This window comes from Volvox carteri (genome assembly GCF_000143455.1).
Source record: "Volvox carteri f. nagariensis unplaced genomic scaffold VOLCAscaffold_29, whole genome shotgun sequence".
NCBI classification, from domain to species: Eukaryota; Viridiplantae; Chlorophyta; class Chlorophyceae; order Chlamydomonadales; family Volvocaceae; genus Volvox; species Volvox carteri.
The window spans coordinates 342,482-369,895 of record NW_003307572.1 but is presented as its reverse complement, the minus strand read 5'-3'; the positions used below and the strand labels follow the sequence as shown (position 1 = coordinate 369,895).

The 27,414-nt window shown below is 56.4% G+C and overlaps 5 protein-coding genes across 5 annotated transcripts; 3 read left to right on the top strand and 2 right to left on the bottom strand.

The window, feature by feature from the left end:
• Positions 1 to 163: 163 nt before the first annotated feature.
• On the top strand, positions 164 to 1,195 carry VOLCADRAFT_92998 (uncharacterized protein; the record flags this gene model as incomplete). The annotated part of the gene is made up of 2 exons (XM_002952369.1): positions 164 to 505; positions 1,013 to 1,195. The coding sequence occupies 2 exons, from the start codon at positions 164 to 166 to the stop codon at positions 1,193 to 1,195; spliced, it is 525 nt and encodes a 174-aa protein (XP_002952415.1).
• A 214-nt stretch (positions 1,196 to 1,409) lies between these two features.
• VOLCADRAFT_92997 (uncharacterized protein) lies at positions 1,410 to 6,537 on the top strand (the record flags this gene model as incomplete). Its single annotated transcript, XM_002952368.1, has 8 exons — positions 1,410 to 1,494; positions 2,193 to 2,259; positions 2,860 to 2,927; positions 3,340 to 3,353; positions 3,756 to 3,806; positions 4,607 to 4,645; positions 5,692 to 5,735; positions 6,444 to 6,537. 8 exons carry the CDS (start codon positions 1,410 to 1,412, stop codon positions 6,535 to 6,537), a joined length of 462 nt encoding a protein of 153 aa, XP_002952414.1.
• A 1,378-nt stretch (positions 6,538 to 7,915) lies between these two features.
• Positions 7,916 to 9,489, bottom strand: VOLCADRAFT_33391 (uncharacterized protein; the record flags this gene model as incomplete). The annotated part of the gene is made up of 3 exons (XM_002952294.1): positions 7,916 to 8,271; positions 8,389 to 8,514; positions 9,285 to 9,489. Coding segments are annotated over 3 exons (687 nt in total), but the record flags the coding sequence as incomplete, so codon positions are not given.
• Positions 9,490 to 10,386: 897 nt separating this feature from the next.
• VOLCADRAFT_105474 (uncharacterized protein) lies at positions 10,387 to 14,576 on the top strand (the record flags this gene model as incomplete). The annotated part of the gene is made up of 6 exons (XM_002952367.1): positions 10,387 to 10,398; positions 10,572 to 11,090; positions 11,372 to 11,680; positions 12,015 to 13,028; positions 13,170 to 13,247; positions 14,523 to 14,576. The coding sequence occupies 6 exons, from the start codon at positions 10,387 to 10,389 to the stop codon at positions 14,574 to 14,576; spliced, it is 1,986 nt and encodes a 661-aa protein (XP_002952413.1).
• Positions 14,577 to 16,477: 1,901 nt separating this feature from the next.
• VOLCADRAFT_105473 (uncharacterized protein) lies at positions 16,478 to 26,642 on the bottom strand (the record flags this gene model as incomplete). Its single annotated transcript, XM_002952293.1, has 13 exons — positions 26,052 to 26,642; positions 25,745 to 25,895; positions 25,309 to 25,669; positions 25,147 to 25,231; positions 24,933 to 24,954; positions 22,980 to 23,027; positions 20,161 to 20,416; positions 19,539 to 19,655; positions 18,877 to 19,253; positions 18,442 to 18,537; positions 17,935 to 18,004; positions 17,612 to 17,639; positions 16,478 to 16,847 (listed from the first exon to the last, which is right to left on the bottom strand). Exons 1-13 carry the CDS (start codon positions 26,366 to 26,368, stop codon positions 16,478 to 16,480), a joined length of 2,298 nt encoding a protein of 765 aa, XP_002952339.1. The 5' UTR covers positions 26,369 to 26,642.
• Positions 26,643 to 27,414: the final 772 nt, after the last annotated feature.

Below are 27,414 nucleotides of genomic sequence, written 5' to 3'. Positions count from 1 at the left end.
ACAGAAACTGTCAGAAAAAAACATTCCGTCTGTTGTCCCGTTGGCTGGCCCAGCTGCGCCAAAAAACATTAATAGTAAACAACGCCAGCAACAGAAACAGCAACTCGGTAACGTCGAATACTCAGACAACACTCACATACGTAGTCATAGTCGGGATTAACAAATGGCCCTCAGCGGTGGTCACTCAACCAATGTGGCGGAGGACGAGTCGCCGATCTTGGCGGGGCGCCAAAGAGCAAAACGCATTCCGGTGGCGGCCCTCCAAGCGCCGCCGAAGGCGGCGCAAGGCGCCGGTAGCGCCGGTAGCGGCGGCGATGGCGGCGGCGGCGGCGGCGGGGTGGTGCGGCGGATGTGCCGTTCGGTGCTGTCGCAGCTGCCGGGGCCGCTGTGGCTCCAAGATGCTCTGCCTGGGGGTCGGCGGCGGCGGCAACGGCGCGAGGCGAAGGAGGCGACGGCAGCTGAGGAGGCAGTGGTGTTAGGCGCACCAGTGCTCGGGTGGCCACGAGTGAGTGGGCCCCCGGGCGGTGGGGCGCTACACGACGACGTACTGCGAAAGTGCTCCTGTGACCGTGTCTTGGCATTCCATGCTGACCCAAATACGACCCTTCGCTCCCTCCATGCCATGCCTGTCGTACTCGGACGAACCCCCCTTCATATCCCCCGCATTCATTCCATCGCACCAGTCGGGGGCGGCTCCAGGAGGCTCCAGATCCCCAAGACTGCTCAAACCCCCAACCCCCCCGAAGGCCCTTCCACGGCATCATCTGCCGCTCCGCCGCCTGCCGTCAACCCACCACCCCGCCTCGCAGCCCTCCTGCCTGCTCCCATACAGCTATACGCCCCGCCGAGCCGCACTCTACCGGATCCGAAAAACCCGCACGGGATGCCCCCACCCTCCCCCACCCTCCCCCACCTTCCCCCACCTTCCCCCGGCATTCTATAGCCCCCTCCGCTTCTCACACACAAACACACCACCCCGCCCTCAACCCACACATCACTCCACGGGCCACAGGACGACGTGCCGGGGCTGTACAGCTCCTTGTCCTGGCTGGTGTCGAGAATGGCTGTAAACGCGGTGGCGACAGCTGCGCTGCCTCCAGTCGGACCCATGGGTCAGTGTCGTACGCCCTGTGTTGGGGTGCAGGGGATTGCTCGTATCGTCCTGCGGGCGCGCGCTGTGATCTCGGGCCAGTAGTCATCGCAGTACGGCATCATCGCCTGCGCGTATTCACCAGGGTAATACATACGTACATACATATGTATTTACGTATGTATATACGTACATGTACGTATATACATATGTATGTACATATATATGTATGTTTTCTCAGCTTTTCTTCAACTCGTTGCTCTAGACCAATATCTTACAAGTTTCCTTCAGCGGCGTTTCGCATGCATCTCTGGTTTAGATGCCACTGCTGACTAACTCCCGTGTTTCTGTTGTTTTGCTTGTGCATGTGCCTGGGGCCTCTGCCGCTTGTGCCGCCTTGTCAGGTGCGTCCTATAGCGGATCCGAGCTTTGTCGTTTGTTGTTTCGTGATAACGTTGGCTGGCTAGCTAGGTTGGGTTGGTTGGTTGGGTTGGTTGGTTGGGTTGGTCGGGCCAGGGGCGTTTTAGCCGTGGGGGCTGGGATGAACACATGCATATCAGCAAGCAGCGCAGCAGCAGCAAAAAGTCAGCTAACACATAGTTTACTACTTTCATCGTCACGTCTGCGTAGGTTATCCGATTACTTCACATCACAGTTTCCGATACCTTCTCCTCTTTCCCGTCTTTAGTTCTCCACGCCACTGCTACGGTTTCCTATCTCTTTTTAAAAGACTTTCCTTTCATCTCGACGGTTAGGTAATTTTTTCCCGCGTTTTCGCCCCCTGCCTTCTTTGTACTTGGCAGCTACAGTAAGTAACTCGTTTCGCAACCTTTGCTTTGCTGGCCACGTCGCCTCCAGGACTACTAGTCAGCACATCACTGGTCACTAGTAAACATATTCCTGATGCCGCATCCTTTATCTTCTCCTGGAGGACTACCCGTCTATCTCTCTGGGGTATCTGCTTCACTCGCCAGTGGTTCGTCTTCGTCTTACCCCTCACCCGCCTCCCCCCCTCGCACTTCTGCGTCACTCGTTTGTGGTTCGTCTTCCCCCCCCCTTTCGCACCCTCCGCGCCGCCCCGCACCTCCCCCCTCGGGGTCAGCAGCGGCGGCAGCCAAGGTGGCGACCGGCTTTGTGGGCAGCCGTGTGGGCTACCGGGTGGGCCGGAGGTGCGCGCGGAGGCGGCTGGGGCTGGGGGGGTGGCACGCGGGCAGCAGCCCCTCGGAAGAGGGTCCGAGGACGGGACACATCGGCCACCTCACACCGGTACCCGCCCGCCGGGTACCTCACTACGCGTGTTCCTCTCTCACTGAACTGACTAGAGGGACACCTAAGTGGGGGCAGGAGGGGGAGCAGCAGGCGGTGGTGCTGCTGACGGGCTCTATGCGGTGCAGCTGGTGTGGCTAATAGGTGTGGCTAGGGGACCCTAGAGACCAGCGCTCGTTGGAAGGTGGTGGAAGCCCTCTGCCGGTGTCAGCGGCATCTGTGCGCGCCTTGGCTCCCCCCTCCGGCACCACGCTGTACTGCAACCTGCCGGATTTGATGCATCCTTGACTTTTTGTGTCGTGTGGGGCCAGTGTGTGCCAGAGCCGGATTCCAAAGGAGCATCTGCGCGCGGAGGTGCTGCAATGTAATGCCGTATAAAAAAGGGTACGGCATGGTGATGATATGCCGTATAGAAACGTGATGTTTCACTTCCTGCAACACTTGTACACAACTATTTTTCTCTTTTGCCCCTTTGCACGCACGGCCGGTTGGTCGTACTACAGATTGGACCGCGTGGAGGTAGCCCATGTACGGCAATACCTGCAGGACATGCAGGACGCAGCCGCCGCAGGTATGTGTGTGTATGCCGTACATCCGCACGCAGATGCACGGGAGTGACATACACGTCAACATTACTACTACTACTGCAGCAACATGAACTACTACTACTGCAGCAACATGAACTACTACTACTGCAGCAACATGAACTACTACTACTGCAGCAACATGAACTACTACTACTGCAGCAACATGAACTACTACTACTGCAGCAACATGAACTTGTCCGCACGTATGTATGTATGTATACATGTGCGCGGTAACCCCTTATACAGTCAAGTCACACCAAGTCCGAAGTCGGGCTGCAACCATCACCCATCCCACGCTTTGCATTGAGGTCGTGATGCCGGTGGTCATATACCTTCCATCTCCTGTCCCACCCTCATCCCCATCCCCTGCCCCCACACACCACGCAATCGCTCCAGGGATGCGACCGGAGGTAGGGTAGTGGGAAAGCGGGAGGGGCGGTTCTCGTGCTGCATCGCGGCTCAGATTAATTAAAGAAAAACCACGCACCATCGCTCGCGTGTTGTCCTAGGGTTTTAGGCTTTCATGCGGATCACAGACCCTGTGAAGGATGTGGTGGTGGACTGCTGGTGGCGGATGACCAGGTGAAGTTGGGGAACCACATCCACAGAATCTGGATAAGGAGGGCCGCGAATAGCAGGTATGCGCACTGCTAGGGCATAACAGTTAGTTAGGTTAGGTAGTTAGGTTAGTCCGGCATGATCTTCTGTGTGATAAGGTAATAGTTCATGAAATCTGTCTACTTCGTAAAACCTTCGGCTCCCTGGCCCTTGGACCCCTAACGGGCCCATGCGGGCCCGTTACATGCCTGCAGGCGTGTGTGGAGTACGCGTCCATGTGCGACGCAGGGCCCTTTTCGCCGGAGGTACGGAAAGACTTGTACAGGCGTACAATCAGCCCAGGGATACGGATTCAGGCCTGTCAGCTACTAACTGCTGTGGTATAGCCAGGGCAGACCGTAGTATATATAAGCATTGGCGTTTAGAAAAGACAATAGTGATACGGGCAGGATTTGAACCTGCGCCCTTGCGGATAGGAGCCTTAATCCTACGCCTTAGACCACTCGGCCACCGTACCCTGACATGACGAAAAAGTCTCACCTATAGAAGCTACTTAATTGATCTACGTATCTTGCCTCTTCTGCTGCCCCGCTATCGGTTTCCTGTTGATGGAACTCATCACGTTATGCGGCGCCCACATCGCTCTTCTTCTTGTGCAAATGGCACAATGTGATGTCCTGCCTACCGCCGTAAAATGCGCACGGGGCCAATTGTACGGCACCTACTGGCCTAACTTCAACGGCGGGCCGCATATGCCAGGACGATATCTGCCGGTACGACAGAGCGTGCATGCTTCCGTGCACCTTGAAACTAGTTGTTGCCCAAAGCCAAATTACTAACAATTTTAACAAGCAGGATGAGCTGTATTCGTAATGGCGTAACGAACCTGGTCTAGTCACGCACCTCTAGTGGGCGCCATTCTTTACACACACATCTTCCAGACCTTCACGCACGCAATATCCACCCAGGGGTGTAAGTCCGAACCTGTCTGCCGTTGTAAGTATGCTCCTTATCTCCTCCCTTGACAGCACACTGACATACCTCCCGCCTGCCGCCTTTACCCCGCGCCTCCCACCCAACCCCTCACCCCCCCCCAACCCCCCAGGTGGCGGCCGCTGTGGGCCGCCAGCCAGTCCGCCCGGGTGTGAGGAGTCCGGGCCTGCACTAGCTCCCATTGCTTCTTCGTGTCTCCACCTCCGGACAGCCGTTTGGGCGCCTTTAAGGACTCCCCTTGGGGCTCACTTGCTGCCCCCAGTCGCGGCCTCACTGAGCCAACAGTGTCTGGCCACCAACCGGTTGGGAGGGCTGCTGCCCTCGCGCCAACCCAACTTTTTCGCCCCGGCTTCTTGCCCGGGTGGACCTTTGAGCCCCGGACTCGGTGCCTAGGGCCGTGGCCCCGTATCTTCAACAGTCGTGGCAGCAGCACCTGTAGCAATAACAGTGTTGACCAGGAGTCCATGTACATAAGCGTTGGGGAGCACGTCGATGGCTTTGGGGCTTAGGTTATGATACGGCAACCTCAAGGGCGTCTGGAGGGGGCTTAGGCCAACCTCCAAAGCCCCTTCAGAGGCATCCTTCCCGGTTATTACCTCGCTTGGAACCAGACCGTCCTGCAGGCACGTGTATGTACGGAATGGATCTGCACAGGATGGTAGTACGGCAATAATCTGTGTCCCCGCCTATGGGCATAGGCGCCTTTGACACAAATGTACGGCATATGTTTCAGGAGAAGACACTGCTTACGTTTCAAACCCGGGGCATGCTGGTATGCATGTCTGTTGTTGTATATAATACAAAACTGATGTTGTGGGCGCCGTTGTGCGGCCTGTTATCGTTGTGCGACTTTTTAGGGCGACGTAGTGACTGTGGGGGGTTTTCCTGGGGTTTCAGGATTGTGGTTTATACAGAGGATCGCCTGTTTAGGAAACACATCCCTCAGCTCCTTTTGACCTGAGCTGGGCTTCGGTAAGTGCGGAGGGGGCTGGCAGCGAGACCCGTGACAACAGTGAACCAGCTAGTAGTGGGGCTTTTCACGGGTTGTCGTGGTCAATGTGCAGAATGTGAAGCGCTTATCTGCGATGTCGCAGCACCCGGAACAATTCCAGCTTGGGATTCCCAAGTACATATTACGCTACTTCATCCCACACCTCTGTATGTGTTAAGCTGCCACCCTGCCGGACCCGTTGTCAGGAGATCACTAAGGCCGCAGCCGACGCTTGCCGCTGCCGACGCGGGTGCGTGTACGACTAATCAGGTTTTACCGCTGTGCTGGAAGAAAATGGCACACTTCGAAATGCAATGCCTTGCGAAGCCTTAACAAGGAACTTGCATCTCAACCGAAAAGGAAGGGAGAAGCTCTTCAAGCTCACGCACACGTGCGCACTGGGTGTGCCTGTGTGTGTATTAATTTGCGGCACCTTGAGGATGGAAATTTCTGGGGAAAGGCGGAGGAGAAAGACAAACAGGCCATGGCAAGCCCCTGCTGTGCCGTGCCCCGTATGTGGTATGTAGGGTAACGGGCTCAAGCTCAGCTGTCAGACGAAGTGGCTGTCAGACAACGTAAACAGATGACAGCACGGCAGAGCCGCAATACCATATTTTTCTAGATAAATCTGAGCAAGCGTGCACTGTAAATGATCGATAGATTGATAGATTGGTGAAATATATTATCTTCCATCTTCGCAAATCATAGGAATATTTGCAGATTAATTATTTAATACACATACAGTAATTAATTAAGGTCGGATACGCAGACCATATCCCATGGTAAATCCCACCCCGTCACGTCTGTTGTGATACGTTCAGCCTGTGTGCCTTTCCTTACCTTGTCCTCCAGCTCCCTCCTTTGTTAGCGCTGCTGCAAATGCAAACCGACTGCACTTTCTGGCACAACTTCATTTACCCTCCTCCCCTCCTCCGTGGCCGCTATACCCATCTTCAAGGTCGGAAAGGGGTAGAAGAAAGGCAGAGCCTAATTCCAGCGCAGCAAACGGCGGATCTCGCAACATCAACACGACTGGAGAGGGTCACGCGTAGAGTTGTAGTAGCATCACCCGATACTGTACGAACCTTTTAAGGACTGTACTGTTATGTGGTTTCGGAGGCCCTTGAAAAAAATGTCGCGCCTAGGCAACCTTCCTAGCTATTTCACATTGCCGCGACGAAAATGGCATCGGCCCAAGCCAAACCTGTTTGTTAACCAGTCACACCTGGGGAAACCTGGCCCACCTGCTTCCACTGCATACATTCCCCAATCAGCAGGTCCTCTGTCCCCACCCACCGTACAATAAGTCGCAGGCGTACTCCGATCCTCGCCACGCCTAATCCAGCCATTTCTTATACTGGAGAATAGTCGCGAGTCAAACCATAGCACCCACGGAGACCGGCTTGCAGATGTGTGAGTGTGTGTGTGTGTGTCTCACAGCCTGCCAGTGCATTTCTCGATCCGGCTGAATGCCGCCTGCGGCCGTCCTCGCACAGACACACCAAGAACGGGCCCCCTATGGAAACTGGCGGAGGGTTCCGCGAAGCTCGTAAACATGCGTATGATGTGTGAAACAGGGGGGTGTATCTTCGCCCGTGGCAGCTACCCTGCGAAACCCTGCCTTCCCCGGTATTTCGGGGCACGCACCCTCATCCAGTCACCCTAGTCAAGTTCTCAGTGGATCGCTCAGGTTCCGCACCCACCACCAGCATCCAACAGAATCTGCCGGGCCGACAGCGGCCCAACTCCATTCCTGGTCGGCTCGCAGGTTAACTTTATCCCAGGTCACCACCGTCCATCAACTAGGGGCGCAATGCCTTCCACCATCGGAAGGACTTTTGACCCTAATGGGTATCGATCCCGGGATCTCCCGAGGGCAATGGTCGCGCCTTACCAGTAGTGCCAAACTAGTATGTATGTATGCGTATGTACGTATGCATCTATGTTTATGCATGCTTAAGGGTACTCCCATCACAGCACCAGGTCCTCCGCGCGTGCTGCCAAGTCACTGGCCTCCCCGCACACGTCCTCGTGATCGCCCTGTTCGTCCTGCTGTCGTACCCATCGGAGGATGTCGTACGCGTCCACCCACGGTACGCACGCTGCGCGGAGCAGCTGGTGCTGTTGCTTGCAATCCCCTGCCGGCCTTCCCTGGGACACCACCGTCGCCCCCTCATCCCCTTCGTCGCGCCCAGCCCGCGCGTCTGGCGGCCCTGAGACATCTCCTTCCTTCCCAGCAGCTCCGCACACGTAAACATCATCATCGCCCCGGGTCTCCCCCGGCGCCGCAACGGCCGCAACGGCAGTGACCTCCTCATGGCTGCATGCCACACCTGCTGACGTCATCGCTATACCATCAAAAGCGACAGTCGCATTGGTAACGGTGGTGGCATCAGCAGTGGCGGTGTTGGCTGGCGCCAACGATTCCAGCAGCAGCTTGTGCAACGGGAAGCCCCGCCTTGGCATTGCCACGTCACCTGGCCCGAGCCCTAGGCAGGGGCACAAGTCGTTACGGCCGTCGCCAACGTACACCACTTGTCTGTACGACACGCCGCGCGAGGCCTGATCGTCCAGCAACCGCCGCAGCGCAGTGAGCTTGCAGAGATTGGGATGGCAGCGGGGGCAGTCGTGCGGCGGTGCGGCGGACCCGTGGGTCGCTCCGTGGTGCGGCGAGACGCGGACGGCGCCGGTAGCGGTATCCACGGCCGCCGGGTTGGTGAGGATGCGGAGGAACATACCCGACAGAGGCCGCACGACCCCCGGACTGACACCCTCCCCGCGGTCCACTTCACGAAATGCAGGACGGCCTCCTTCCTCCTCACTCCATCCCATGGGGGCAGGTACTGCTCCTGCGCTGGTGCGGCTCGGAGAGGAAGCGCCACCTCCGCCGCCGCCTCCGCCACCGTCCAGAATCCAGGGAATGAAGAGGCTGTTCGCATCTGACAAGATGACGGCATGCTGGCAACCCCTGAGCGGGGACAGGTCCCTTGAAACGGAGGTACCTGCAGCCGGGCCGCCTGCTACTGCTACTGCTGCTGCCACCGCAGCAGCAGCAGCAGCAGCTGCCTCGGTCAGAGTGGCAGCGGGTGTTGGCGTTATTTTGGTTGGCGGCGTGGCGCCTGAGGAGCAGTCGGCGATGGCCTCCAGAAGCTGCCGCATGCCGGGCGTCCAGGGAACGCTCTATGCGGCATCAAGCAAAAGAGAGCAGAGGGGGGGAGGGGCGTCGGTCCTCATTCAGTGTGAGGTTTCTCTCTACACTGCGACGTTGAGGAGTCCCTGATCGCACCGTGATGGCCCTGGATATTTCCTGGGACACCTCCCCATGTATGCATGCAAGCCGAGTGCATGGCATGACCGTCCTTCCTTCCTGCCAAAGACCTACGTCATGGTATCAGCAGCAGCCCGACAGCCCAAAAAACGTCACGTGAGCTCCTCCCTCCCCCTGCAACTCCCTCCCCCTGCCTAAATCGTCTCCCCCTGGTGTCACTGGTGATGTTGGGTGCTATGGATGTGGCAGTTGATAACTTGTATTCTCACATTACAAGTGATTCTTTCCTTCCTTTTCCCCCTCCCTCCCGCCCTCCGTCCCTGGCTGCAATGTCATAATTGGAGATATAGGAGCAGTAAGTAGGTGTCACGCTGGCTTCATACCCGCAAGGGTGCCCCAGCAGCATGCTCATGCGGACATTGTCCATAAGCCCTGAAATGGGATTGGATCAAAGGATAGGAGCTTCTGCCGGCTTCGGATCACAGCCTGGTTATGAACGCTGGCGGTCCCCCTCCCACAAATCTGTGACACGGACCTGAAGCTGGGCCTGGAGGTCATTTGGGGTCACGCCGTGCTCTGCTAGGAAGCTCAGCACGCGGTTCATGTAGCCCACCCAGTCGGGTGGAATATACGAATCCTTAACCGCGGGGGGCAGGGCGCCTCCAGGCGCACATCGTTGGATCCAGGTGTCGCTGTTCTCGTCCACGACCGTCCAGTCAAAATCAAACACCCAAAGCCGGGGAAGCTCGACGGCTAAGCTTGCGGATACATTTGAGGTTGCCATGTGACTGATGTATCGCTGGGAGACGGTTGGTTCGGTGAGCTTGCGAGGCCGTGCGAAGTGAGACTGGATTTGGACCCGGACGTGCAGACGCATGCACTTTGTTTTATGATGCATAGGCCGTAGACTTGTTATTTTCAGTCATTGCTCTATTCGACATGAAACCTACCTGCACCGATATCGTGGCCTTTCGGATGTATGCTGACAGATACTGTAGTACGACGACAAACTTGCTGCTTTGCCTTGCTGAGGTACGCGTGCCCTTTGCATACACATCATACATATGCTATAGAACTTACTTAGAAGGAAACCTACATCTAAACCGTATTTCACCTGGAATATTAAGGGATGGCTAGGAAGCGGCCCCCCGATAATCCTCGCCGACTGGCCCTGTAGATAGGGCGCGGGCCCTTTGACAAAAACTGCTTCACATTTACCTGGGGAGGAGCCGGCGTCCAGTGCTTGGCGGACTGGCGGGCACTTCCCAGCAAGGAGACGGGAGAGCCCTCCCACCGCTTTTCCAGCAAAGGTTATTTGCGGCGTTTGATAAAGGAGATGTAGAAGCTTTCGAGGTGAACAATTGTAGTTGTCGCGTAGCGTCGCCTTGCAACCTATTTTCCGGTTCGTCCTAGCTTCGTCCACACAGCTTGTCGCTAGCTGGAATCGGAATTAGCACACACATATCCGCACCATAACGGACGTTTGATAATCCACGTGCGCCCTTACCTACTTCTCTTGCAGGGCGTGCTGGCAGAGGTCAGCTCTGTGCAGCAGCGCATTACCCTCGTCAACAACTTGTTTTGGAAAGGACGTTCGCTGCTTCAGAGTGCAGCCGGCGCGGGCGACTATGACATGTGCCGTGTGGTAGGTGAGAACGTGGCCCCCTGCGGTTGTAGTTCCGGCGGTTGACTCCTGCCCCATGTTAACCGCTCTGCGCCATCATCCCTGGCTGAACAAACCATCACCATTTTTCTCGATTGTCCTTCCCGCTTTTCCCATTCATCCACTTCTTGCCCTGTTCCTGTTGTTATGCACAGCTGCTGCGTCACGGAGCGAAGCCGGATTTCGATCTCGACAGAGTCCCGGGTACGGCCGCGGCCTCCGCTGCAGCAAACACAGGCCCATGGGGTGGCTCCGCCCTACACCGCGCGGCAGCACTGCTGGGCCGCGGCGCCGCTGCCACCGATGGCCCCGTCAGGGGCAGGTCCCCCGACCCGAAGCGCCTGGCGGCAACCGTTACAATCTTGCTGGAAGGCGGAGCAGACCCCTGCCGCGTAAACCGCGCTGGGCTCACGGCACTGGACATACTTTTGGGCGTCGAGCCTCCGGGTTGCTATCTGGATCCGGCTGATCGGGCTGATCCGGCTTTCGTTGGCAGCGGCGGTGGCGGTGGCGGCCGTGGGTGCTTCCGCGGCCTGGGGATGTTCCGGCGACCCGGCAAGGGCGGAGGCAGCCGCGGCAGCGGATGCTCGCACCGTGCTGCGGCGCTGCGGCGAATGTTGGCGACGGTGGCGACAGGGTCGACGACGGCTCGAATCGTCGCTGCAAGCGTGCAGGTCCGTATGTGTGTACGCGGCTCATCAGCTGGGCGTGCGGTGCAGGACGTGTTGTTGTTATTAAAGTGTTAAACGTCAAAACATTACCACGGGGAGGGTAAACGTGCGTGCATGCATGCATCCATGCATGCATATGCGTCCTCGGTAAAGGAGGGCCAGCCCGGCCACTTAGCCGTCCGTCCAACGCTCTCCGATTTACATCCCAGCGTCAGCCATCAAATTATATTTGGCGAGAGTTCCTTCTTTTGTTCCCACCGCACCCCCCGGTGGCGCACCCCTAGGTGGCACCTTTTCGGGACTGCGATTGGCGGCTGGTGTGGCTGGTGGTGCTGCCACGTCGCTACGGCGGCGTCTTTGTGCAGCGTGCCGCGGACCCCGACACGGGCGCCAGCAGCCCACGCCGGTGCCCACGCGCCACCTCCGGGGATCATGGCCATACTGCCTGTGGCAGCAAAGAAGTCGACAACTTCGAGCTGCTTGGCCTCTCGTGCGACCCATGGAGCGGCACTGCATCTGTGCGGCCTCTGTTGCGCCTGCCACTCAGCACCGGCTTGGACGTGGAGGTCTGCGATGTCGCCTCCATGACGGTGGTGAGCTGGCGGGAATGATGCTTGGAATGAGCTGGCGGCTGATGGACGGGTGTTTGGGGTCAGCAACTGTCGCAAAGCTGTTAATCGTGGCGGCGATGGCAGGGGGCTGCGGGGAAGTAACCTTCTATAACGAGTTCGGTCCAGCTGCCGCTGGTTGTGGTGTGTGCCTTCACCGCACCCAACCCAAACATGACACGCGTTTGGGTCAGACCTCACTTCCTGCGGTGCATGACGTTTAGCGGAAGCGACCTAGCCTCGTGGAACAACTTTGCGCGGAACAACTTTGCGCAGCTGATACCTATCGCAACAAATGTCATTCTTCCCTCCTCCCCAGCGACTCATCTTTCCCGCCGGCAGCACGGAGGCCAGAGCGCGGCTGGAGAGGACATTGCCTCCACAGGCCCTGGCCTGTGCGCGGCGCTGGGACCGTCAAACTGCGCCTCAAACTGTGGACATATCCCCTGGCGGCGACGGACCGGGGCTGTCACCGCTGTTGCCTCGACAAGCCGGCTCAGTGACGGCGGCGGCCGCAGCGGATGCGGTCGTCATGCCTGTGGCCGTGCACCTTCGGCACCCTGCTGACGCTACAGTTGCTCAGCGAGCTGACTTGAGGGATTGGCTGGGGCAGCTGGCCCGTGTGTTTGGCAATCCTGCACGGCCCCCGAAGCTGCTGTCCACACCGGGTATCGAGTCAGGGCCTACTTCCAGGTCATCGGGGCTGCAGGCCCTGGGCGGCACCGCGACAGCGACGGCACCGAGCCAGGCGCAGGGCCCGGTGCGTGCGGCGGTAGTGACAGATGCCGGGGAGGCAGTTGGTGATGATGATGGTGGTGATGATGATGATGATGATGATGATGATCAGCGGCAGCAGCGGCAGGATACCCGCCTGGGCCTCCAGCCTGTCGCGAATGCATCAGCAAATGGAACGTTGCAAGGTATGTGGTCGCGCCGTGGTCTGGCTGGGAGTTCGAGTACGTGCACGCCAGGGGGTTTGGCAAGCCGGAGCGGGGCAGTGCACACACAGGAAGCCAAAGAGCGGCTTGCACTGCGAAGTGGCAGAACCTCGTCATCGTCATCGACGTTCTCGTCAACGGCGGCGGTAGCGGCGGCGGCGGCGGCGCTGGCAGGCGATGTGGTTCGTCAGGGGGATGATGAAGGTGACGGCCCGGCGAGTGCAGAAGGGCTGGCGGCAGCGGCTGATTCAGAGATCCGGCCCGAAGGTGTGCTGGTACCAGGAAATGACGTACGGTCCCAGGCGCAACAGCGCCGGTCGCGGCTACAGCACCATCACCATCAGCAACAGCAACAGCAGGGACGACAACCGCAAGCCCAATCGGCCGCGATCGATGTAAGTGACTGCGCAGGGCCCGCGGGTAGCGACGGTGGCCGCCACATTTCGCTGTGTGTCGTGTGCCTCAGCTCGCGCCCGGTGATGGGCTTCCGGCACGGCCAAACCGTGCACTTGTGCGCCTGCCTGCCCTGCACACAGCAGTTGAGGCAGCAGCTGCAGCGGCAGCACCCCGGCACACGCTTGCTGTGCCCGTTTTGCCGGCAGCCGGTGGAAGAGGTGCTTAGTGTTTTCACGTCATAGCTTATCGAACTATCATCCGCTGGTGCAGCGAATCCGCATAGTCTGACGTGTTGGGTGTAGGACTGGGCTCTGGAGCCACATTGTCTCAGGGTCCTCTGTTGAGCCATGGTTGCGTGCGGTTGGGGCGGTTAGGGTAGTTAGGGGGGAAGGGCCGGACACGGCGGCTGCCTTTCCTGGCCCTTTGAGGCCATGGCCCTGTGGATATGCGTGCGGAAAGAACTCCTGGTACATGGATACGGGTGTATGAATGGGCGGATGTATGAACGGGTGTATGAATGGGCGGATGATCAGGTGGGCCCATATGGGAGCTGATGGCCCGGGGGCCGAGTGGCTGAAGGGCTGCAAGGTGGTCTAAGGGCGTCTAAGGTATGAGAAGAAACGATTTTGGGGCAGAAAGTTGTTATCACGTGTTCGTGTCGAGACCACCGTGTGCCGGCGGTCAAGCAGGGGGGGAAGAATGGTGGCATTCCACACTGAGTCTCCGTCCGTACCTGCAGCGCTGTCCTGATTTCTGTCTTTTTTATAATAGACAGTTTCGCTCTACTGTGTGTTCCATTGATTCCAAGGACTGTGTGCAAGGAGAGTGTGCGCTATATAAGCGCCGTGGGGAGGAGGAGGAGGAGAAGGAAATGGAGAGAGGAGGTGAAGTGTGCGCTTGCCGTGAAGTTTAGGATCATAGCCTTTAGCTGCTAGGAGTTGTGTGCCAGGCCAGCTCGTGGTATCCTGCGACGGCGCCGGTTATGCGCACCGTGCCTTTATTTTCATTGGACGTGCTCGATATACAGCGGCTAGCGCTGAGATGCGCATCGTCTTCATATGAGATGGAGTTGGTGGGATGGGGTACGCGGCGGCAGGCAAGAAGGCGAAGGGTTTTTTCGAAGAATTGCGTGAAGTGGTTACGGGCGGTTAAATACATGATAAACGAGCTTCCAGACGCAAGTTGGTTACAAAATGCAAACAAATAGACCATATATTTCCTCTTCCCCCAGTCCACAACGGTTCTGGCACCAGCTGCGCGAATGGATAGTGTGGACGTGATGTGCAATTTGCGTGACAGGTCGCACACCAGGTTAGAAGAACAAAATTCATTAGCTACGTCAGCATAGCCCCAACAAGCAAATGACCTAAATAACTACTATGCATCCCAGCAAAAAGGTATCCCTCGCATAATCAAAGCGTATTAAGGAAGCGGCTGTCTTGAGCCCCTCTCACCTCTCTCCCTGCCTCGCTGCAACCTGGTATGCACCGCAGGTATGCATACCAAACTTCAGGATGAGCAACAACTACAACTACAACGATGAGTAGTCGTGCGGAAAAGCACGACGAAGTTTTATTTTCAAAAGGTCGCTGCGCGCTTGCAGCTGAAAACGTTCTAACGGTCCCCTGAGTTGCTCGATAACCTTTCGACTCGGCTTCTAGCCCAGTCCACGACGCTAGATAGCGCTGCCGGCTGCGTATTCAATCGCACCCAACCGGCCTAATGCAATAGCATCGAAGAGTTTCCATCTGCCCAGGTGTCTTTCATCATCAGGTACATTATCCATATTGTATTCTCATCAGTCGACAAAGCAACTTCCTGCGCAAAATAGCAGCCGGTTCGAACGTCCGAAAAATCGAAAGTAATGGGGCAGCAACGGGGCTGAAGATGTCGCCAGGCCAGCGGCTGCTGGAGGCGAACCAAGGCCAGGACAAGGTCCTAGCGAACCCCCGAGCCACTCAAAAGCACACCGCATGTAACACCAATATACACGTCCAACTCGGCGCGTAGTGCCTTCCCCCCAGGCCTCATACAATTCTCATGAAAGAGGATCTGGCACACACATCGTAATCAACAAACTTAGCCTAGCCAGGAAATCATTGAAACCTTAAGTCCCTCGTTTTTCAATTTACAGCTAGCTCGTAAGCCACCAACCCGAAACCGCGGATTGCATTTTGCAAACTTCCGAACGTGGGCCCAAGTATTCCCCCAGGACTGGGGTTTGGAAATTCATGGCAACAAAAAAATGTCAAAACCAAAACGCCCGCAACCGTCGGAACAATACTTGCGCGCTGTCCCTCCCACTCGGGGAGTCTGGGGGTTGGATAGCTAATACACATTTCAGGGCAGAAATGCACGTCAGGATGAGCTCCATCCCCTGCACCACCAGCACCGAGGCAGGTGACAGTAAATGAATATTGGTCGCCAGCAGTGCAACCCGAGCGTCCTTGAGCCGCGCTTGCGCACATGCTCTCGCATAAGTAGTTAGCACGGCCCTACAGCCCCCCGCGCATTGCAGCTCGAGGCTACCCAAGCACACAGCCATACGGCGCTAACACGGCCGATATGCCTGTATGTGTGTCCTTTACATTCGTAATGGCGCACAGCAATCCTCCCAGTCGTCCTACAGACAGGGAACTTCTTAACGGAACACAACGACAATGTTTCAGTTGTACCTCATGACGTACTTTTCCCGCCGCCAATGAACCTCAACCAGACGCCTGCCCCCAGAGGCAAACACACACATACACACATACGCACACACGGAGGAAAACATACATACAGACAGACACATATGCACCTTGCCTTTTCCACCTTATGGACTGCAGAAGCAGGACGGTTTCCGAGATACTGACGAGAACAACAACCGCCACAACCGCCACACGCGACGCTTCACCACTCGGTCCATGAGAGGGCGTCACTCACTTTGCGGCGCAGTCCCCCAAAAAGAAGGAACCAATAAGAAGGAACCTTTTCCGACTAAATCATGGCGCATGTGCACTGTAACCTTAGTTCGTACCATACATGGAGTATCGAGCCGCTATCAGAAAGTCACATAACGTCTGCACAGGCAATACATTGGTACGTGCTGTACGTATGTACGTACGTACATGCACAGGCAAATGAAATTACACAGACACGCTTGCACGGGTGCGATCCGATGGGACACTCCTCCACCCCAGGAGGGGGGAGCTCCGGTTGCTTTTATTGGCCCATTGCCATTGTCAAGGCTGCTGCTTTTTATCCAGCGACCGGGAGGGGTAAGACCTGGCCTACCTCCACCTTCACACATACATACATACATACATACGTAAATACATACGCGGTAGTGCGGTAAGAGAGAGACGCTCAGTCCTGACACTTGCACACCATTGTACGGCAGCGGCCTCAGTACCCTGTTGGCAGTTCTTTGGAACTAGGGACCGGGAGCCCCTGGTCACCGATGGTCCTACTGCTTGTTAGTTAAAGAGTTCCGTCCCACTGGGCCTCGTAAGCCACTGGTAAGGCTCTCTCCCCACACGGAGATGGATCGCCCCACACGGAGAGGGAGAAAACACACATGTGGGGCCACATCGGCGCCGCGCCACTCGGCAATGGCTAGGTATGACACATTTACGAGCTTTCTACGGCTATTACTAACTACGGCCAGGGATAGTGCGTGATGTTGGACGGAGGCACGGCTTTGGGTGTTCTGCCTGTCCATGCCCGGAAAGCCCACGGTCTGAACCTGGGCCCGCATGGAGAGAGGTTTCGAAATCGCCACCAGCTGCGTCACCACCGCCAACAACAACAGGAAAAAGGTCGTTGGGAATAACGACCTGTGAAGGAAATCGTGAGAGGAAAGGAAAGGACAGGAAAGAAAACGCCAAAATCGGAGGTACGGCATGGGCCCGATACGTCAAGGCACATACGACACACCACATCACACATCGCAGTGCGTGTCGGCGGTGCCGCCGCCACCGGCGGTGCCACCGGGGAAACTTCCCCCTTTTTCCTTTTCCTTCCAGTTTCCTTTCCTTCCATGGACTAATGCCGTTTTCTTAGCGTTCTCGGCGCGGGGACGCCATGACAGGGAGACTTGCGCACAACAAGACATCTCCGACAACGCGCCCCCGTGCTGGCAGAAAAAGGTTATGACTCGGCACAGACTCGGTCAGATCCTATGTGTGTTCAAATGGCCCAGAAGCCTCCCACTCTGTAACAATTCAATTCAAGATCCCACATCCAAGTCCTTAGGCGCGAAAGAGAACCCATGCGATGTCGAGCTCCTGTGTGAGGCCGTCCAGAGGCTATCATGCCCACTTCCGCGCGCATGTGCGCATGCGCGGGCGTTAATCGAGGACGAAGAGAATGCGGGTGGGACAACCACAACCCGAAATCCATCCCGCTGCACCGACTCAAAACACACACGTATAGCATAAAGGTTATGGCAACAGTTCTGAAGTCTGCCTTCAGCACAGGGTCCTGTACAAGGGCAGAAACGTACCAGCTACCACGCTTCGCTACGGCTCTTAACTACGCTAAACTGCGGTAAGGAGCCTTCCCTGCGGCATTTGCACGTTGTCAAATCGGTATTACTTACGGGTCGTTGTCCTCCTTGTTGCCGAAAGCTGAAAGGGCTAAGACGCGCAAGTGGAGGCACCGGATGATGTGCTTGACCTGAAGGGTAGCTCGGCGCCTGACGCGTAAACTAACCACAAAAATGTTTCCTATCTTTGACAATTCGATCCGATAGTTCTGATAATATCTTATGCTGTATTCGTTAATCTTAAAATATTGATAGTTTGTTACGTCTCGGAAAGTGGTTGATTTACGTGTCCTGAAGTCCTGTCGCATCCTGCGGCTGCTGCTCCGGCTGCTGAGAAATTGCACTTCCGCAGCGGCAGCACAGGCACGGGCGGTTACCTCTGTCCTGCTTATCCTGCTCGTGCTGCGCTGCCTTTTGCTCGTACGCGCGTAGTTGCTTCAACAGCACCTGTAAGACGCCGCACAGCGCAGCAACAACACCGCACACAGAAGAAATTACTTTGCCGGTAACGCGAACAAGACGAAATTTTTGACACGTCATGACGGGCTTAAGCAGGTGGTATATACCGTTGGAGGCGACGGTGGGCGACATAGGACGATGGTACATGCGTCGTTTCCGTCGTCGCATCGCGCATCCAAACGACTGGACATGCAAAATAGTCGCTACCACTGCAACCCAGGGAAATCAACCAAAGATTTATACAAGTACTGCAATATGGTATACTTTATGCAACAAAACGAATGTTAAGCCCGTAGTGATCGCTTTCACCCACACAACAGCTCTCAGCAAACCCTAAGTCCACCAAAATGAAAACGCAGCTTCCGCAGCTGCCGCTGATCCGCCGGCATCCTAATGCCCCGAGAGCTCCAGAGCCCTCTACGGACCTCATTGTGTTGCTCCACCATTCGCTTCTCGCGCCTCAGGGACTGCAGCTGCTGCTCCAGCTCCCGCACGTTGAGCTCCATCGCCGCAAAGGCTTCCTGCCAACGATTTTACAAAACCAAACCAGCGCAACCGCGTCACCGCCTCAGATTTTGAAGTTTCGCGGCCCAACATGACCTCCTCTTACAGGACAGGATTGCAGGACACGCATCCAGCTCTCCGAACGCCGAGTTGCCGTACATAGGGTGCCGTACAAGGCATTAAGGAATAGTATGTGCTCCGCAGGTTAGGTGTCCCGCGGAAGAGAGATGGCGTGAGGAGGGTACTTTGCGGACGCTGAGATTACAAGGAGAAGGAGCAGGAATCCACGTGCTATATGGGGAGCAAGTTGGGAGGGAGGCGGGCAAGGGCGGCGCAACGCTACCTAAAGCTCTCACCCGTTGACGTTGTCGAAAGCGGCGCTGCGCGTCTCGATTTTTCGCGTTGCTATTACCGGTGCTGCCGACTGTGTTTGATGGCTGGCTACATGAAGGGGACCCCGATGCTTGCTGCTGCTGCTGCTGCTGCTGCTGCTGCGGGTTGTTGTACAGTGTGTTTCGGTCGTCCTCCAAGGCGTGTCTTAGCCCTGACAACTGCGTCGTGGCGCCCAGGAAGCCGCTGCCACCGCTGCCACTGACTGCGGCAACGGTGCCCGGGATGGCTGCAAACCCCAAGGCCGAGGCGGACGGTTGTATCGGTTGTGTTAGTTGAGCCCAAACCGAGCTGGTTGTCGTGGCGGGCGGCGTCATCGTATCCGCGACGGCCCCGCCAACACCTGGGGCGTTGCTGCTGACGGTGTGTTGGAGTGAAAGGCCGACGGCGGGGTTCATTATGCCGTCTGTGGAAGTATTCCGCATCACTTGCATGTGGACCCCTTGAAACTGCTGCAGTAGCAGCTGCTGCTGCTGCGGCAGCGGCGGCGCCGGCTGTTGCTGCTGCTGTTGCGGCGGCGCCGGCTGTTGCTGCTGCAGTAGCTGCTGCAGCTCCAGCCGCTGCTTCTGTAGCTGTAGCTGCTGCTGCAGTAGCTGCTGCAGCAGGAACGCAGTGGAGGTCGTCTGACCTGTTGTGCAGCCCGAAGACGAAGTGGATGCCTGTGTCCCGACGCCGAGACCGTACGGCATTGTCAGCGCCGCCGTCGCCGCTGGCTCTGCTGCGCTGCTACTACCGCCGGCGGGCCCTGAGGGCAGCATGCCACAAAAAGAGGAGGAAGGTAGAGAGGAGCCCCCTCCCGGTGCTGAACTGCCAGCGTCGTGTATCTCACACGCTATACTCGACGAGGCGGGACTGTGTTCTTGGATGCAAAGCTGCTGCTTGCAGTGAAATGACCTGGATGCTTCCTCGGGAGCGGCAGCTAGCTGCCGCGGCAGTGTGCGCATCGCAGCTGCGGGCCATCGCGCCGGATGGTGAGTGGGTGGGGGTTCGCAGGCTTCAATGCATCCATCCACTAATGCATTGTTCTGGCCACGCATCGCAACAGCGTGCGCTAGCCACCGCTGGTCAAGAAATAGGTCAAGGAATAAAACGACTAAAGGCAGCGTAAGATTGATCTTTGCAATTCATTACAACGAAGCATAGAAAGTAATTAAAGCCCTTGCCGACAGGTTATACAGGCTGGGCCTATGCCGACAGGTTATACAGGCTGGGCCTATGTGCCACCAGGCCGTGATTGCTGGGATACTCACGATCGCTGGACTCCAGGAAATTGTTCCAGGGAACAGAAAATGTCGTACAGCTGGCAAGGTTTGAGGTTGAGGTTTGAGGTTGAGGTTGCCAGGGCATTGACTCTGCGTTGCCAAATGGCTCGCAGGAGGCCTGCGCATCCAGGTCGAAGGCCGAGAAGGCTGTAGGGAAAGCACTCGGACCACACAAGCCCATGCTTATGGTCGTGCGCATAGCTGTAGTTTTCAAGTCGCAGGGCCCGGGCAAGCTGACACAGCCCTGCATGTATGCCGGGCGAAGGCGGATGGTGACCTTCCGGGCTGAATGCTGGACGGCCGGCAGCTGACAGTGATCCTGCAGATCAAGCGAGCCAGGAATGACATACTGTGATGCATTGCGGAGGAGATTAGGGCTGGAAAGCAGCCTTGGGGGTCCAGAAGAGCGCAACTGCGCGGCCTTCGGCCAAGCGCACATGTTGTTTGAGGTACTCCAAGAGCGAATCGGGATGCTCAAAAATAAGCTACTTACACCCTGAGAAGTCTTGGAGGTTAAAGATTAAACGCGCTATCCAGCCGCCAGTTCGATAGTCGAATTTCCTATCGAGAAACCTCGGAAACGTAGAGAGACAGCCCTAACTTCGATGGGAGCAGGGTGACTGTGGGCAATGTTATAATTCTTATTGTAAGCGCTAGTTTAGCTACATCATAATTTTGGCGGCTAGCCTGTTCCCATGGCCGGCGCATATGCGATCGCTGGGCTTCGGAGCGAGAGAGCGATAGGACGCCACATAGCATAACAAACCTGTGATGAGATGAAGAACAAAATATTTTTGAGGGAATGTAACGATTTAATTGACTTATGAAGGGAAAATTCTTGCATTCTGGCGCGCAATGTTTTTAATGGAGAACCGCCATTTCCGTCGACTGCGGCTAGTTTTCACGGCGCCAAGTCGACTTCGCCCCAGCATTTTTGCTTGTAACATACAGGCAATTTTCTATATGCTGATGTTAGCATGTTGCTTGGAGTGTCACGCCATGCGCTCACTCCCAAGTCCCTGTAGCGCGACGCGGCAAGAGTCATCGGTGCTGTAAACTATCTAGCGTTTACTAGTTTGGTCCACACCATCACTCATACATTGTACTTATGGATTTTTGAGCTCCTGTCACCAACATTCAGCAGTAAATGGGCTCATTAGTAAGGTGCCGTTGCCAAAGCGTATATTCCCATCGGCGATTCCCCTTAGCTTCTTTCCCGGCAGAAAATCTAAGATGAGTAAGAAGGATGATGAAATTGTCATTTAAGTATCACTCCATAAGTATTGGAGTGCTTGCGGTCTAAGGAACGGCAACATCACGAAATTGGGCATCTTGAGCCTTATGTTAGGAAAGGTTTCAACAAGAGAATGTTAACATATTTCCACATGCAATATTATTCATACAGAGACTCTTCACGCCTCCTTACTGCAACAGAGGACGCTGGAGGGCGCGTCCTGGTTTCAACTGCCGCCTGGCACACCCGCACAGGCGCAGGTGCAGGTGACGGCTCAAGCCGGCTCAAAGATATAGCACAAAATCCAGCATAACTATTCCATGAAATCTGCGTCCGGCATTTAGAAATCCCTCTTCCGCCCGCTATGTCCTGGTTCGTACGCTTTGCAGGACCGCGTCGCCGAAGGTGGTAGTCATTCTACCGCCTTCGATTATGCTGGTGTCTCGTGTAGTGTGGTTATTTAGTTTAACTCCATTATATTGTGTTCAGCTCCTGCTTGGTCTCGCTTGGCAGGTTTCGAACTTACAGCATGCAACCATGCACTTCAAGCATAGCACACCACTCGGTGTCCAGGCGGCTTGAGTGCTCCCAGCACTATCCATACCATACATAGCTCGCGAGCACTGCTGACGCCGCAATCGCATTTTGAACCTCACAAACCGGTCTTTTACCAATCAAGGCCTTAGGGCAGGTTTCCATTGTGCACCGTCACGAGGGCGCTGGAAGCAGCACAATCAAAGGCCCATCTTTCTTCACGTAGGCGCTATACAACATATCCCGGTACGGCCCAGAAGGGAGGAGCAGGGGACTCGCTTCCAGACAAAGATAGGCAGCTCAGCCCGTTTCAACGTCTGCCGCTACAGACGCGGTTGCATTTCGTTGGCGTCCGCTCACTGCGGAGCCGTGGCACACCCCAACGTCATACAGCTGCGTATTAGACGTCATTAGGCTTGGCAGCTGCCGCGCAGTGTTATGTCACGAATGCGCCACAGTTCCCATCAGGTGGAGAAGTCGTTCCGCAGCCGTAGATATGTTCTTGTTGGGCTCAGGATAGAGTCATGGAGTCAGAACCGCTGCCTTGGCTGCGCGGCCGCCGATCCGCGGCTGAGCAATGGAACCTGCGGCTACCCGATCTCTTACGAATGTGCGGCTGCACTGGTGCAATGAAACGAACCCACCGGGCACATACCCTCGATTCCCTGAGCTGCACTGCTGCTTAAGGTGAAGGCCGGAGCTGCCAACCGAGCGCTCCGAACTTTTATCCGTTAGAGCAGGCAACCTAGGGTCATGCAGTTGCTTGTTTTGGAAACTTACAGCATTTGGGTACTAGTAGGATGAAGGGACGGGAATGAAAGGACGCACCCGCACAACAGTTCGTGAGCGATGCGCCCGCGCAGCATGTAACGGCGAAAGCGATGAACGTTTTCTTTCAGTGCACGTTGATGGTTGTTCCCGCCTAATGCATGCACAGAGCGAAAGTGACAGCGCACAATCAGAGCTTTTGGAATGGGCGTCATTGCCAGCAGCCGTACGTGTGGGGCCGCACCCATTCATTGAATGCCGCCAACCTGACCTTATGCGCCGCCTCGATCCAAACCTGTACGTTATGCATGTCGCTGCCCTGACAAGCACAGGAGGAGGAGGGGCCCGCATCCAGGGTTTCCCTCGGCCAGTACAAAACGATGTGTTAGTCAGTTAATATGATCCAATGCCTCAGCCAGTTCATATGCTCCACTGTTCGAATAGTCTTCAATGGTGTTCGGGGTAAGATGTGTGTAGTGGCAGGGAGCAGCGCCCTTGCGAGAAAGCCGGAACCCGTTTTGTACTTGCCTTAAGGGTTCCCCACTCCAAATACTCCAAGATACTCCTTAAGAATACTTGATTGCTTCGACCTTCCAAACGTTTGATTCATTATAAATGCTGCACGTTAAACAAACCCTCGAATGTTGCGGAGGAGCCCCGTTTTCGATTGCAGGTCCGAATAAAGAGTGATGTGGTCAAGGAATTGCTAGGGTTGTCCTAGCTCCGGATGCATGCTTTAAACAGTCTGTTTCTTAAACTAGCGTAAAAGGTGCGGTCTACTCCCAAATAGTAGGCATCGGCTACATGCCTCCATTACATCTCGCGTGGTTAGGCGCCGAGGTCGCGCGTTGCGCAGATCCTCAGCCTGTCAAAAATTTAGCCCTGCCGGACACCCGAAGGGCCGACTACGGAAGGCCCTCGCACAGTGCAAGGCGAAGACCAACCATACAACCGAGGCCATGAGGACCACCTCGAGAAGCGGGCCAGGTAAGTATGAGGGTAAAAGAAGCGGCGTCGCCACCCAGTCCAAACAGTTATTGTCATCGCTTATCGTCCGAGCGATGGTGGGTGGGTTAAATCATAACAAGCACCAGAGTGCCGCCACTTTACGCGCTGGCGTTTCCCCTGCCTATAACTGAAGGGTTTCTGAGAGTAACGATAGAAAACCGAGGTTTTCTGTGAACTCCGAAGAGTTGGTTGTGTGTGTTGGTACGGCATGTCATGCCGGAAAGGAGGTCGCTATGGTATGCTAGAGTATTTTTCAGGTTTCGTAGCTACTTTAGGTTGCTGCTGTGACGCGTTAGGTGTCCAGGCCTAGTGGTTTGCCTCGCGGTAGCTGGCCTCCACTCGGCCTACCTACCGAAGGAAGACTTAATTCAATTGCTTGCAGGTACCCTTTGTAACGTGTGATGGTTTCTCATGAAAACCACAGGATACAACTCCAGCTATGAGCCGATTGCGTGGAGAATGAGGCGTTACATCCTTCCATTTTAACAACTTTATTTGCTGGGGTGGGCCTCTGGCCCCGGTGATTACAGGGACCTGTACGCAGCAACACCTCTTTCACACGCCTTGTGTAAAAATAGTAGCCGCCGAGCAACAATCCGCACTGAGAGCGCCAGCTGGAGTTTTCGAGGCTCCTATCCAACCTTTTGACGACCTTTGACCGCTCCTTCCCTTGAACAATTTTCATGTCCTCCCAAGAAGCCTAAATGGTGGTCCAAGGATGGGCGTCAAAAGGGTTTTGTCCTTTTGGAGTCCTCGCAGGCTAGCCAGCCAAAGTTGGAGATGAGGGCACCTGCCCCAGCTCAGCATGTCTACTGCTCTCAGAAGATGCTTCCATGCTTCGTATGCGTGCCAGGGATATAGGTGGCATGGGCACGGACATGGTGGCATGGCATCTTGGCGGCGCATCATCCCACAGCTTGCATTGAAGTCCGGGAATCTCCCACCACCACGTGCGGACAGTTTCAGCCTGTTCTCAGCCCACAGTCCCTCCAGGAAAAGATGGAAAGCTCCACAACGGTGGAAAGAACGAGGATTCCAAAACCCCACAGTTTCACGCCGCCACCATTGGTTTGCCGACCAGATGCTCCAACTCCTGCCTGCTCAAGCGCCAACCGCCAAGCCGCCAACTACGAGCCACTACTAGCCAGCCCCATTTGGCTTCATCCTTAATCACCCGTTACATCGCATTCCGCCCAGCTATCCCTTACCGACTCACTTTGCGCATCAACGCACAGCACCTACGGAACCATGTTATGAAGCAACGCAGCCACCGTCTCAGCCTTATTTAACCCGCCTTCTCACAACAGTGCCAACCCTGCGGCAACACTGTATAGGCCTGGCCTGCAAGACGAAGGGCGGCTGAAGGTCCCGGTTCCCAGACCCACTTTCCCCTCCTGCCGCCAGATACACCTCCTCCGACTCCGCCGCACCCACGGGCCTTACTCAGCCGCAGTGTCCCGACGTCTCCATGGCCGCCACCAGTTGTGATCCCTCCCTTTGGAGCCGCTGCAGCTGCTGCAACCGGTGCATCGAACGAAGAACAGACAGAGGCGTCGTTGAGCTGCCGCCGGCGCCGGCACCAGCAGGCGCACCTGAACTGCCGGAACCACCTGCAGCGCGCCGTGGTGCCGGTGTGCAAAGCTCCCGAGGGTCAGCGAAGTGGGTCAGGAAACCGCCGCCGGTGTCCTTGAGCTCCTGCTCTCTAAGACCCACCATTGAAGGGGGGCTGGGGCCAGAGCTGGGATAGGGCTGGGAGGTAGCGGCGCCAAAAGCCGTCCCGAAACCAGGCGTTCGGGCGCTCGGTGAGGCAGGAAGTGTGGTGTAGGGCATGCGCGGGTTCATTAGCTGGTGTTCCGATTGGGCAACAGCCGCGGTGATGGCCGTGCGTGTTGTTTTTGCGGGTGAACGGAAGGAAAAGCCCTGGGGGATCGCAGCTGTCATGGCAGCTGAAGGCTGCAATGGCCAGCGGGACGGGGAAGAGGGTGCCAAGTTGTGCGCCTTGGGCGCAGTGGGCGCGCTGTTGCTTACTCCTGCATGCGGACTTGGACTGGGGGGGAAAGCGGGGATGGGCCCACCTATGCGCTTCGCACCCGCCTGGGACGCCAGAAGGCTATCACCGGCTGTTCGGAGGTCGTGAAGGCGCTGCAGGAGCGCCTTGGGGTCGGCCGGCGGAGTGGGCCTGGCGCCGGCAATGAGAGGCGCGCAACATGTGGAGGAGGGGGGGCGTAGATGTGCAAAGTGGCTTGGATAAATGGAGACCTGGTCGAGGCCCTACAGATCTTGCGTTTAAGTGCCGGAAATGTATCCCGCAGTATGCTTGCAGGGAAGCACGTACCTTGCCACTTCGGGTTTGGGAAGCAGCGGCACCTGTATAACGGTAAGCTTTAGGTTCGTCCCAATCGATTCCTGCCCAGACTCCTTAATATGCTCGTCAGCAACCGCCGATGTCGTTGAGGCTCTTACAGCTGCATCAAGGGTTGCCTGGTTTTGTTCAACGGGCTCGCTTTTGCCGCCCGGCGTCACAGTTGGTGTCGTTGTCCGCGATTGGAGTTTCAACCTCAAAAGAGGTGTTGACACTCTGACATCTTGTCCAGGAGCGTTGCCGTTGGCCTTGGAAGCAAGGAACTGCCGAATCTTTACTACAGGTGCCATCGTAATTGAACTAGGATTACTTGTGCCTACTTGTTAAAACAATTACAGGGAGCATCTGCTCTGCCGCAGCGCGTTGGCAGGTCTGCGGCTTATGACTGTTGCAGCGTGTAAAATCAAACTTTCGGAGAAGCTTGCAGTATAACGACAGTCTTCCTTCAAACAGGTTTGACTATCCACGTCTCACAGAGCCTTGTTCATTCTGGTTACTCACAGAACAAATTATTCTGAAAGAGGTCATATAAACCATGCTGTATAATAGTGCGTCATGTATCTTTCTACTACGTCAGCTTTTTTGTGTTTCTGATGTTTTCCATACCCCGTGTTACCGTACGGGTCCCTTGTACAGGCCTCCTCGTACAGGGCTCCAGGCGTCTATCCTGACACTCATTTCCAACACCGCATACCAACACCTGAACCTCGCAGCTCAGTAAGTGGATTAAAGACAAGCTCGCGGCCGTCCTGGCGTCAGGTCAATACTCGTCGCGTATCAACGAAACAAGGCTATGGCTGGCCTTCCATTCAACATCCTCCATAAACCCCATGCGTACGGTGCCCCAACATGCACATGCGAGTCTTAGGAGTATGCTCGCTCCGTATTGCTCCCAGCCCACTCAAGTCAAGCACAGGTCCCAAACAAAAGGTCTCCAAGATCTTAGAATCTTCCGTACAGTAGACCGCCGTACGACACCTGCAAATGAATACCATCACAGCCGCAATCCGAATCCCGCCGTCCACCTGCCCACGCCGCCTCCTTGCCCGCCCTCCTGCTGCTCAGCTGCCGCCCTGCTGCCTTTACCCGGACCTGCTTCCCCGGGACCGCTCCCACGCGCACCCACACACGAGCCCCCTGCGCCCCCTAGCACTTCGCGACCTCCAACTCACCACCAGCTCCCCTGCACAGCAGCCCCACCCCCCCCCCGGCCCACGACGGCGGAATGGGGCCCTCGACTGCTCACATGCTGCCCGCGTGGCCTTCCGCCGCACGCGCTCGCCTCGCCTCGTTGGCTGCCTCCCAGGACTCCGAGACCTGGCCCGCACCCCTCCCG